Source organism: Macrobrachium rosenbergii, chromosome 23 (genome assembly GCF_040412425.1).
Source record: "Macrobrachium rosenbergii isolate ZJJX-2024 chromosome 23, ASM4041242v1, whole genome shotgun sequence".
NCBI lineage: Eukaryota > Metazoa > Arthropoda > Malacostraca > Decapoda > Palaemonidae > Macrobrachium > Macrobrachium rosenbergii.
In genome coordinates this window covers 45,327,666-45,341,534 of record NC_089763.1, presented here as the reverse complement: position 1 = coordinate 45,341,534, position 13,869 = coordinate 45,327,666, and the positions used below count along the sequence as shown (strand labels likewise).

The 13,869-nt window shown below is 33.5% G+C and overlaps 1 protein-coding gene across 1 annotated transcript in view; it reads left to right on the top strand.

Annotated features, from left to right (window-relative positions):
* Dhc93AB (Dynein heavy chain at 93AB) overlaps window positions 1-13,869 on the top strand; it is a 112,275-nt gene that overhangs the window by 55,686 nt on the left and 42,720 nt on the right. Inside the window, exons 48-54 of the mRNA XM_067125082.1 lie at window positions 199-391; window positions 849-961; window positions 1,743-1,936; window positions 2,289-2,385; window positions 5,334-5,495; window positions 11,970-12,169; window positions 13,032-13,188. Coding sequence (XP_066981183.1) covers window positions 199-391; window positions 849-961; window positions 1,743-1,936; window positions 2,289-2,385; window positions 5,334-5,495; window positions 11,970-12,169; window positions 13,032-13,188 — 1,116 coding nt within the window. The remainder of the gene's footprint in view (window positions 1-198; window positions 392-848; window positions 962-1,742; window positions 1,937-2,288; window positions 2,386-5,333; window positions 5,496-11,969; window positions 12,170-13,031; window positions 13,189-13,869) is intronic.

The window sequence follows — 13,869 nt, the reverse complement described above, 5'->3', positions numbered from 1 at the left end:
ATCCATACTACCATTTTTTCTGTAAATCTTGAAAATTATTTATTCCCATTCTAATTACTTTTTTATTCCTCTATCTTTTCTCTTCTATCTCTTTTTTATCTTCCCGTCCTTTCTCCCCCTCCTCCTCCTCCTTCTTCTCCTCCTCTTCCTTCTTCCTCCTCCTCCTCCTGACCTACACAATCCCGAAACCCCGACCAGTCGCTGATGGTCCACACTTGCGAGACCGTCCGCCTCAAGTTCTTCATCGACCTCCTGATGAACAAGTGCCATCCCGTGATGCTCGTGGGACCCTCCGGATGTGGGAAGTCTGCTCTTCTGAACGAGATCCTCAACTCCATGCCCGAGGAGTACTCGGTTTGCAACGTCCCTTTCAATTACTACACCACCTCAGGTGAGGCAGACCTTATAATCAAACGCACAGGTTTGTGAGTTGTTTATATTTGCGTCAATAGTCACGATGACATTAATGATTTGCAGGCGTTCTGTGTATGTTTCTGTTTTAGAGATTTAAAGACAATGATTAGAGATTTGAAGACAATGATATTTACTTCATAAACGAGGGTGTATTTATATTTCAGTTAGTGGTAACAAATATTCTGCTAGTGCTTTGTGTATACTTTTACAATTCTAAAGTAATTCACAGTTACCGTAACAAATACCTTACCGGTAAACCGCAAGGTTGCATTTTTATTTTTTACTTACATAACTTACAGTACTACCATTAACACACAAAAAGTTCAAACTAACACCAGCGCATTTTCGTATTGCATTCTTAAATTTAATTATTCCTGTAGTACAGTACTTATTTGCCTTGTCTCTTTTTCATTCGGAAAAATTTTGGCAAACAGAACTGCTTCAGAGAGTCCTTGAAAAACCGCTCGAGAAAAAGGCTGGAAGGAACTACGCGCCCCCGGGGACGAAGAAGCTCATCTACTTTATAGATGATATTAATATGCCTATGGTTAGTTCTTTTATCTATATCTGGCTCTTATCTACATACTTGATATACATACATCAAAATATATAAATACTTCTTTTATTTTTAAATGTGTCCAGCTTTGCATGCATTTTATAATAAAAAAAAGACAATTTTTCCAGCAAAATCCAAATCTGGATGGTAGTTCTGACTAGGGATTGTCTCTTTGCCCGATATTCCTTAAAGTTATACCATAATCTTTGAGAATACTGAAAATACCTATCTGTTCACTATTTTATCATTTGATGGAAACAACGTTATATGCTAACCCATAATACATTAAAAGACTTGTATGAAAGTATAGAATATTTCATTATTTCACTGAAGAGATTCTTTATCCTTTGAAGAACAGATTAATCTGTGCACGAATGCTATTTCCATATTTTCAAAGGGTGTCTTAATTTCCTTCAAAAGGATGAATGAAAACTCCTCTCGTAGCTGATTATCTGCCTGGGATGAATTTACTTTTGCCTTATCAATAAGCATCACATCAATTGTTGCCCATGAAAGCTGATGGTCTGTGAGCCACAGCTGCTTCTTCGACCACGTCATCAAGACTTACTGTCCCTGTAGCTGTTCTGTTATCTTGATGACAATTTGTAGCCTTAATTCTACGGGATAAATTAGCTGTACTATCGAGAATGTGAAACTGAAACTCACCCCACTTTTCCCAAAATGTAACTCAGGCACACTTTCCATTCCTTTGCATTTCCAGACATCAGTGGTCTCCGAGAAAAACTGAACTTCCTTTTCACTCCTCCCATAGGTCGACATGTATGGGACGGTGCAGCCCCATACACTCATCCGGCAGCACATGGATTACGGCCATTGGTACGACAGAACAAAGCATACGCTGAAGGACATACATAACGTGCAGTACGTAGGCGCCATGAATCCGACTGCTGGATCATTTAGCATCAACCCTCGACTTCAGAGACATTTCTCTGTCTTTGCTGTTAGGTATGTTAGATGCCGTTGGAACTTGCTAAGGCTAGGAATATATATATATATATATATATATATATATATATATATATATATATATATATATATATATATATATGTGTGTGTGTGTGTGTGTGTGTGTGTATATATATATATATATATATATATATATATATATATATATATATATATATATATATATATATATTTATATATGTATATTGTATTGATTATATATACTGTATATATATATATATGTATATATAAATTTATATACTAAATTCCTATAACAAAAAAACTGTATTTTGCTGGGAGAGCCCAGAGGGAGTATTCAGTCTAATAACGATAATTGTACCTTTCTTATCAGCTTTCCTTGTATGGAGAGTCTCTACCGAATCTACTCGTCCCTTTTAGATCAGCATCTCAAGAGTCCCGCCATGAAGTTCAACCCAGCGTTGACCAGGGTAATTTATCTCTCTCTCTCTCTCTCTCTCTCTCTCTCTCTCTCTCTCTCTCTCTCTCTCTCTCTTTGGAAGAGATGTTTTTCGTCTTCATTTTCTTCATTTCTTGCTTGCTTATTTGTTTATTTTTATTTTGCTCTTCTTCTGCATGTCACTAGAATTTTTCACGCCGTTTTGAATTTTTCTCTATGGATGATATAAATATTAATGTTGATACTCATGATGAATCATATAGATATTAATGATGATACTCAGGATAATACTAGGACTTCTGCAGATTGTCAGAGCCTACATTTCTCTTTTCTTTGGCCCTTTTTGTCCTTTATTATGGTTAATAATAATAATAATAATAATAATAATAATAATAATAATAATAATAATAATAATAATAATAATAATAGGACTTGTGTAACTTGTTAGGCCCTTCTTGTTATTATTTTTTAGTTTGTCTTACAACAGCACGGGTTCTTAGTCTTGGAGCAGATGACAAGCATGGAAACTCCTTGTGGATTTTGAGCTCCATTATTGTAAACAAATAGGTCTAATGCCTGTTTATCAGAATGTAGTTAAGGCACTTTCATTATAATGAAGTCCCTTTTTTATTTTCACGATCCGTTCCATTTATTTACAACCTTTCTTTCTATTATTGTATTTTTTCCTTGATAATATATTTTGAGATTATCGTCTGGTTTAAAAAGATTCGCCTAATCTGTAGGCTATACGTTTAACGTGAATATTGCATCATTTAATGAAGTAACCATAGGGCATAGTAACAAGTTCGTTTCCTTTCAAAAATTCTCATGAAATCTTTTTTATCAAGCTGGTATTCACTGTCGATAAATGTAATGTACTCAACGTGTACAATACAGACTTTGATATCACAACTAGAGCGCATAAACAAGTTTCCTCTTAGTCTTATCTCAACAAGTTGACATCAGCTTCCCTTAACCTTGTGATATATTTCATACGTCTTTTAAATAATTACAGATTATGACTTTAGCCTTTTATTTTACTGAAGATGTGATTTGATTGTATCAGATGTACTTCATTGTGTATGGATGTTTAGTATGTGAATTTACTACATCAAACCGTAAATAATTTATTCAAATTGAATTTTTACATGGTTTTAGAATCTGTATTTATCAAAGACACCATATGGTCTTGTTCGATCTGAGGACCTCTCTCCACAGGACAGCCGCTTAAGGTTGATTTCAACGTTGTATCATTTGATGAATTTATTATATACGCATCTGTTTTATGTAAGAAACTCAAAACCCACTGTAAGCTAAAACATGGATATGATGGCATTATTATTATTATTATTATTATTATTATTATTATTATTATTATTATTATTATTATTATTATTATTATTATTATTATTATTATTATTTTATTTTATTTTATTTATTTTTTTTTTGTCTATCACAAGTCATCCTACTCGACTGGGTGGTTTTTATAGTGTGGGGTTCCGGGTTGCATCCTGCCTCTTTAGGAGTCCATCACTTTTCTCACTATGTGCGCTGTTTCTAGTAGCAAGCTCTTCTGCATGAGTCCTAGAGCTACTTCGGCCTCTAGTTTTCCCAGGTTCCTTTTCAGGGATCTTGGGATCGTGTCTAGTGTTCCAATGATTATAGGTACAATTTCCACTGGTATATCCCATATCCTTCTTATTTCGATTTTCAGGTCTTGATACTTATCAATTTTTCTCTTTCTTTCTCGTCTACTCTGGTGTCCCACGGTATTGCGACATCATTGAGTGATACTTTCTTCTTGATTTTATTATTATTATTATTGTTATTATTATTATTATTATTATTATTATTATTATTATTATTATTATTATTAGTTGTTATTATTAATATTAGTATTCATAAAAGATTATTGTTATTATTAATATTATTATGAAGAAATTATTATTATTATTATTTATTATTATTATTAGAAATATTTATAGCAGTAGGCTGTAGTATCTGTAGATTCTAGTAGTTGAGTAGGAGTAGTATTCATAAAAAGATCATGATAGCATGATTTCAATATGTATATTTATACTTAAACCGCTGTGGATTTCTTCCATATTATTATTATTATTATTACATATTAGAAACATTATTATTGCAGATTATTATTATTATTATTATTATTATTATTCTCCTCAGCTTGGAGGAGAATTCAAAGAAGCAAGTTCTCGAAAGCTCTCGTTTTTATGTAAATTTCTCGCTATTTTAGATATTTATACTTAAACATCAGAAAGTCTGTGGACTTTCTTCATCACTAGTTCCATTATTATTATTATTTTATTAGATTATTATTAACATTTTCCGATTGGTATATTAAAAGAACCAAAAGCATTTCTGGTCTGCACTGTTACAATGCAGTCAGTCTTTGGTTTGCTATTTGACCATAAAATCTGTGTGCTATTTTAGATGACGGAGCCGTTGGTGAATATCGGCCCTATAGCTTCATAGAAAGTCACCGCGACTTTCCTGCCGATATATATTATGTTCCACTATATCTTCAATATGTGTATAGATCTACGAACATTTTCCAGGTATTTAATAGATATATACGGATTTATGGTATATTATATATATACAATCATTAAGATAGTTAATAGTTAATATTCTTTTAGGTAATAACTCTATTCCATTGAATTTTTACATTTATCTCCTAAGCATGAAAGAATTGAAAAATTATAAAGATATAAATTGTTATCAATTATTCTCTTAATTACTTCCTAAATGAAGCCTCCATGGTTACTAGGTGCCATTAGTGACTTTTTTTTTAATTTGCTAAAATTGAATTATTATATTCAGGTGTGAAAACGACATCTGTCAGAGAGGGAGATATCCATTCTTAGCAGCAAAAAGAAAGCAACTTAATTTCAAAGATCCTTTTAACAATAACTAAAACCTTCCTCCTTAACTCTCTATCTTCTGCACGCCCACCAGGGCCTTCTGTTCTGCACGGGCGAGACCGTGAAAGCGCCCCTGGAACTCCTGAGGGCATGGCTTCACGAGACCCAGAGGGTCTATGGGGACCGCCTGCTGGAGGAGAAGGATTTGGAGATGCTGAATAAACTCCAAGTGGACATCACGAAAAAGATCTTCGAGGTAAGTCCTATAGGATCCCACTGAAATGGGCAGGAAGAAGAAGGTGAGTCCTTCGGGGAGTTGTCGAGAGAAAAGGTTCCCTCACCTTTGGGATAAAATTGGTTAGAAATGAATATACAGCAGTAGACGAGTCGTTGGGATGATATCATAAGTTTTTCCTTGGAAGGAATTGTCACCAGATCCACACTCACGGTTATTTATGTTTGATTTACAGAAATATGATGTAGTATAAAGAACGCATATAGATAAACAGTACTGTACATTGCATACTAATTTTATAATATATATACATATATATGATAAATCTGTTTGTATATATTTATGTTTACTGTACATATGAACATATGTATATATATGTATGTACATATGTATATATGGTATAAATATATAACTCCTATAGACAGTAACACCTTTGCTCTCGTACATTTTGGTGTCAATAACTGATTAACTCAGGATCTGTGAAACTTGAAGTATTTTTGTACTATAATGATTATTAGTTATGAAAATACGGGAACAAATTAGAATGTTAAATTTATCAATGAATAACTGCAGCAAGCTAAAACTTTAGTTTTTGAAAGACTAACAGTTTGATATAGAACTTCCCACGAAACTTACGATCACTATTAGAAGTCAATTTAGATTTTAAAAAAAATGCTTGAACGACAAGGAATAGAGTAGGTATGAAAAAGTCAGGATTTGAAATTCTTCAAGCTTCCAAAAATACAAGGCGATCATCTGTATCTAAATTGATGTTTTCACAATATCAGCAGATTTTTCACATGAACATAAACATTCATTACATATGTATACATATTAATCTACATATCTGATTACACCTGTTCACATCGCTCGAGGTACAATAAAAGTTACGCCTTGCTGAAGGAGGTTACACTTCGAGGTTAACACTTCACCCTCGAGCATAGGAAGAGAACCAGGTGTGGGGCTTGTAGCTTCACCCTTGTGTAAATATAAGAAGTGCTCTCTCCCTTTGGGTTCACTGTCTCTCTTTAAGGAGAAATGGCTGTCAACTGAAAAAATATGAGATACACACTACTTATATATATTTTTATTTACGTATATATTTCTACACGTTTATAAAAATATATATGTATTACTGATGAATTAGCCTTTTCTTTGTGTCAGAAGAAGTATGCTAGCCTGAAGAGATATTAGTAAGTTAAGGAAGGATTTTGCAGTAATGTTATCGAATTCAATTATTCCTTAATGCAAAATTTGTCGGCAGCCATTATTAAAATAGTATTCATTTCAGGATTATAGATGAACGACTAAAGATTGGGAGGGAGAGAGAGAGAGAGAGAGGGAGAGACATAAAATTAGCCAACATATCATCCCACGGCGCTTGATAGACAAAAAGAGTATTAAACTTAGCCATAGTTCTAGACAAAGAGAATCATAGTATAATAAAAGGGAAAAAATCAATGTGTTGATTTCTTATAGTTACTTATGACATGTACATAATACCCTTGGCGCCACGTCTATACAGCTGTACATATGTTCTTCTCACATGTTTATATGTGCTTCGATGCCATTTTCAATGCATGACCAGCAAAAAGCCATATATTTTTTACATAGAGAAATTTGGGTAGTTTATCTTCATTACAGAAATTTTTGTAACAGTGTAGGAACATAGAAAGCATGAAATCGATGTTATTTTTCAAATAGTTAATTGTAGATATCGTAGATATATGTATGTATGTATGTATGTTCACCATGTAAGTACATATGTCAAATTTAAACTGAGAACCATTACCGAGTAGATTTGGAACGTAATGTTTGTATTCAGTAGTCTTGACAATTAGCTTAAAGATTACCCTGAGAACGATTGTAGAACTTGTAGAGTTGTATGTAATTCTAAATTTCAGCTTTTTTAGATTAAGTATTGGTATGTCAAACGACCACAGTTGTTGCAAAATGATACACTAGCTGTGGTAGAAAGTTATCAACATCAACGAAGTGGAAGCATTACAGGCAATCAGAAATACTGTGCTTTATGCAGTGAGCTTTTGTACAAAATTTTGTTCTCTGCATTTTATCTTATTATTCTGTTGTATTTACCACAGACTGCTGCAGATGTATACATACTTATACATATATGTACATATATTTCTTTTTACGTGTTCTTACCAGAGCCTTTTTTTGAGTAATACGTTCAAGATGTATAAAGTTGCTAGTGATTCTCATGAGTTAGTGACCTAATGTAATTACTACTTGCTCTTCTTCACCTTCCTTTTTCTAGAGCAGTGTCTCATTTGTTTACCTTTTCCCCATCCAAGAGCGATGATGAAGAGAAAGAGACGGTCATAGAGGTAATCTATACATTAGATGTTTCTATATTTTTTCTTAGTCATCAGCAAATGCTTCTGTAGGAGAGGATTCAGTGCAAGGAACCATATTTCGAAGGGAGATTATTCTTGTTTCTTTTGCTTATATCCCGGGAATGGCAGAAAGTCAAGAGGATATTTATGATAAAAAAAGGTAACTTCTCGAATTACGGGTCATGGTATACTTGCAACTTTTCTCCTCAAAGGGATCGAATGTTTGACATCGTCCTTCTTCCAGATCAGCGACATTACACCGATTCGTTAAAATAGAAAGTGTAAATCAAATTGAGTACCAAAGATTGTACAGTAATAATGGCATGAAACTTAATCTTGTTAGCTAAATCAAATGTACATGTTTAAAGTAAGTCACGAATGCCATGTACAAGCGTACATCGTTCCCACTGTAGTAAGTTACAGGCGTTTGCACAGAAACTTCCAATAACGTTAATTTATACGTCGATGAGTTTTTTTTTTTAATTTGTTCTCGTGTAGCCTACATTACTTTCATATGGACAAACACATTTTCCATATTTAAAACTCCTTATGCTGCCAAGTCCTCAAGGTTACAGTTATCCCAACTTATGTAACAATCATTTGAGTAACTGAAGCTTCCGAAAACTTGCAGCCGAAAATTTTATCAAATCTGGAAGTTTTCAAGAGATAAAATAGTTTAGATTTATGTTTAGTCCCCGAAGAAACCAAGGGCTGTAAAGGAACTGGAATATTTAAAAGTGAAAAGGGCTTATGCTTTTCAAGTCAAAATAACTATTATTTTGACTAAAAAGATATAATCGACGAAGGTTCGAAGTATGGTTCCTTAGATCACTGGCAGCAACTAAAAACTGTTTGCCGAAAAAAACACACCGAGGTCATCTCACCCTGCAGGACTGTTTAAACTGGTATCGCTTTCAATGTTTTAAAACTGATGGTGTTCACGTTGCCAAGGAATTGACTGAACAGCATTCCTTAGATGTCAGCATGATTTAATGTGATAGACATGTCTGTGCTTCTTTAGTTTTGTCTGACAACACGTATTATACCATAAGTGTATTTAACTGAGTTGATTGTGGTGTTAGTTTCTTTCCTAAATTCCTTTTTTTTTTTAAAGGCCGTTCCACTAACCTTACTTGGATTATTTTCCAGGGTCAGATCTGTGAATGTTTGTTGACAGTTCGTAGACGTAGTTGGACAATTACCCTGTACTTGAAATCCTACAAAGCATGTCAGGCCATCCCATAGTTAGTCTAAGCACTTTGGATAATGAATGTGTATAGAAAATAAATAAGTAAATAACTTCGTAATGATTCCAACACCGTAAAAATATTGAAAACGTTGAGATTTGAGCTACACAAAGATCTTGCGGATGTAATTTTTGCCTGATTCGATACCCATTTTTAGCTGGTATTTTGGCAACCACGTGCAAATTTCCTTGGAGTGAGAGAGAGCGAACCTTTGCCCAAACTGCGTGACCAAGACTTTCCAAGGCTGTTCTGACCTTCTCAATTTATAGGTGTTAAAACGAGGGCTAGAATTCACGGCAGGACGGAGAACTGATTGGACTTAGACTCTTAATAACTAATTTCACACAGATTAGTCTAGAGAGGCAAAGGCGCGTCCTAGAAAAATACTGGAAATCTTTCGGACTTTTATCTCACCGATGTTTCCACTGATAACTTACTTAGATACGAGACATGCGCACAGGTGCCTGTGTTTCATCTAAGTTGGACCAGTCATTCTGAATTTATCTTTAGAATTTTCTTTTACAACTAACGTTAAAATAAATTATTTCATATTTTAAAGATACGCATCAGACATGCCCGCTAGTGCGTAATCCTGCTTAACTGACACTGAATTTTACTAGATCACTGAATTAGTTTTAGGCACCTGGTTAAGAAATAATTGTTAATGGCTAAAAACCACGATAACCCTTCACTAACTACTGGCCAGCTAATAGCTAACTGCTAGTGGGAACTTCCCACATTCCCACTGATGGAGCATATATGAGAATTCTGATGTACCGTAAAACCCATTTTTTTTTTTTTTTAGCTTCTTGCTATTATCTGCTAAATTTCCATTCCCTCCGTAAAAAAGTTAAGTTCAGGTATATAACTCAGACCATCTTGGGGGAGGTTAAGTCATGGGATAGTGATCTCATGAAGAATAAAGAGAAAAAACCGATTGGAATCAAATGTTTAACTTCTTTTTTTTTTGTTTGTTTGCTATTGCGTCAGCTATAAACCTTAGAAATACCTGACATAAACGTAGGAGTGTGCATGAGTTAACTACCCGTAGTTAATGATTTCCCTGAGTAATCCATTAATTTTGTTGTGGGTCAGCGGACTGTGCCGTGACCTAGTACCTATGTATTAAATAAAAAAAAAAAAAAACAAGAATGTTAGCTATGATGACCTTTTATTTCCTTGAAGTGTTCAAGTTTATTTTTAGTAGATAGCATGTATCTGTTTATTGAAATTGATGTTTGTTTGATTTATATATATATATATATATATATATATATATATATATATATATATATATTATATATATATATATATATATATATACATATATATGCTTATATATACACATAAATTTATATATATTCATATATATATGTATACATATATATATACATATATATGCTTATATATGTATATATATATATATATATATATATATATATATATATATATATATATATATATATATATATATATATATATATATATATATATATATATATATATATATATATATATATATATATTATATATACATATATATATATATATATATATATATATATATATATATATATTTAATGTTTCATGCTATCTCATGCAAAGTCTGTGTGCGTGCGTGTGCGTGTGTGTGTGTTCAAATGACAAACGACCTAACGGTGCAGGTAACTACAGTAAGACTGGAAGTGTTGTTGGTTCCTTTGCGCGCCGCTTGTTGAGTGTTGTCACGTTGCCGTGTTGCTTTTTTTTTTTACAGAATGGCGCCAGTTGATGACGTCACACCGTAACGTTACACTTTTAACTTCCTGTTGACGTAAAGGAACTTCCTTTCCCTCTTGTGATGCTGTCTTGAATGCCTGGCCGGTCATTTTTATTACTACTACTACTACTACTACTACTACTACTACTACTGCTGCTGATGTTATTGTTATTCTTATTATGACTGAAGAAAAAATCCAAAATTTTGTTGTTTAGATATAATTAGAAGAACCAGAGCCGACCAGGCTCTCGGGAACAATCTGTGTAGATTTTAATGTATTTAAACATCAGAATATTGTGATTTTTAATCTTCATTATATCTTCCATATCTCAGACGTTAGAACTTCATTATAATTACGAAGGACAGTGACGACTCTTCGTTTTAACGTCATATCTTTATTCACAATACAATTTTTTCCTTGTAAATAAACCAATTTTAGTGAAGCATCAGAAGTATTCATAGTCTCTCCTGTGATCTTAAAAAAGTTTTCAGCTATCACCCCAGGCATTACTAAAAGCTGTGTAAAAAGGACTGTAAATAATTTATCATTCTTATAAATCATTTATGTGTGCCCTCTTCAGTGTAAATAGGCTTTCAAAAACGTTTGCGTAATGTATAAACAAATTGTCCTTGTAATTAATAAATCAAATAATCTAATTATTTTCTTTATAGCTCAGTGATGGACATTGTATAAGTAATGTGATATATGTTTTTTAATTAAAGCTTCTTTTATTTTTAGAATTTTGATATTGTTCGTGTTCTTTGAGGATTTAATTCCTGAAATTTATATACGTTCTTTCATTAATGGATTGGCTGAGAGGAAATTATGATAAAACTTTTAATCGGATAGCTGGAGAATATATAATCACATATCGCGCATTGTAGACTACTTATTTCATAACTGACATTCGAGAGTGAGCATTCTTTTGGACATACTGGTTGCTTATTATTAAGGCCTTATAAGACAAATAGGGATTTTAAATATTCCCGGTTTTTAACTCTTAAGACTTTCGAGACAAACATGGCAGTCAGTAAATCAAGAATATCAGCACTGATTGATTTAAGAGGTACGTGAAATCGTTTAAGATCGGAAACTTTTGTGCCGGTCGATTCTGACAGTTTCCTCCGTCAGGAACTGGACGAAGCAGAAGTCATGGCTCAGCCCAATGTGTTCTGTCACTTCGCTCGGGGCATCGGGGAGCCTCGCTACCTGCCCATCAAGTCTTGGGCTGACCTCAACACCATCCTCCTGGACGCTCTGACGACATATAACGAACTGAACGCTGCTATGAATTTGGTCCTCTTCGAAGATGCCATGGCGCACATCTGCAGGTTCGTAGTAGATTTCAGGCAATGTTACAAATGCGGAACACAAGTCCGTACTGTTGCTTAGCAACGGCGTGGTCTAGACTGATCAGATAACAGAGCAGAACGTGATTTATCGTGAAAAAAGTATAGATTGTCGTTTTTGTAATCCTGAAGGTTACATATTCCCGAAGTGATGGGGGAAAAATAACCTAAATAACCTATAAAAGATTCAGTTGAAGAACGTGGCAAAGGGTCAGACAGTCAGTGTTTTTTTTATAGTAACTTGATCGTTTCGAGCTCTTTATGCAGTATTTATAAAAATATGAGTAACGATAAAAATAACTTTGAGGAGATAGAAAATACTTGTAGAACAAACTGACTTCAGGAAATGCACGGTACAGATTTCTCATGACCGCTTAGTTGACATATTACAAGCATTTGCATTTGTAAACAAGTGTAAAGTGATACAACCACGGTATTTGATTTGGTAGGTGCCAGTTTAACATATGTAGCCGACGGTTCACCTTAAATTTTTGTTTTAAAATGAAATTAAAGTTATGGAAATGCCCTTTTTTTAACTGAAATTTATGAGCACATATGATTCTAATATTGTGTAGGGCTTTACAAAGAATGGAAGTTATAGAAAGAGCCCTTTCATTCTTGGTAATTTCCTGTACAGTGTATATATGCGTGTATGAATGTATGTGTGTATATATATATTATATAGATAGAAAAAAATATAATATATTATATATGTATATGTATATATATATATATATATATATATATATATATATATATATATATATATATATATATATATATATATTGTCTGCAGTTTACAGAGCCTTTGTAACCATGAATCTTTACTTGGTGTTATTTACAGAATCAACAGGATCTTAGAGTGCCCAAGAGGCAACGCTCTCCTGGTAGGGGTAGGGGGCTCTGGAAAGCAGTCGCTGGCGCGCCTTGCAGCCTTCATCTCTGGTCTCGAGGTGTTCCAAATTACTCTCACCAAGGATTATGGAATACAAGAGCTGAGGGTGAATATGGAGACCTTGGTTTTAAAGAAACTTATCTTAATTTCACTTTTGTTTAAACGAGAGAATTTATTTATTTATTTATTTTTTTAGATTAGAGGGGCCGAGAGTGAGTTTTGAGTCAGTATCTTGGAAAGAAAAAGTTTCTTTTCACCCTTGTCTGAAAACAAGAGAAATCTCTTTAAGATTTCTGACTGTTTTGAAGAGAGGCACTCTTGTACCATTTAGCTTTTTTTTTTTTAAGAAAAAGTTGATCTCATATTTGCTTAGGTTACTTGAGCTGAGGGGTAGTCAGGAGACTATTTTAAGAAGAAGGATTCTCTTATTGTCACTTGTTTTCGGACCCGTTACTTTATAATTTTGATTCGGCAGACTTGTTAGATCGTCCTGTGAATTTAAATCTTAGTTTCTTTACTCCGATTTGACAGCTACTCTTTTGTGCAAGAAGGTTTCATAATCTTAAAATTCTGGCATAAAGACTTTTCTTGGCTGTTAAATCTTAGAAAACGAGAGGCCTGAGAATAGTAAAAGACAGCCAAATAATATTATGTTGAATTGTCGAAGACCTCTGATAGTTTGAAATAAAATGAACAAAGATCATTAGTTCCATATGGAATCATATGAGCCTCGAAAACTGACGTTCTATGATGATGAATTCACTTTCATACTGTACCTCATCATCCT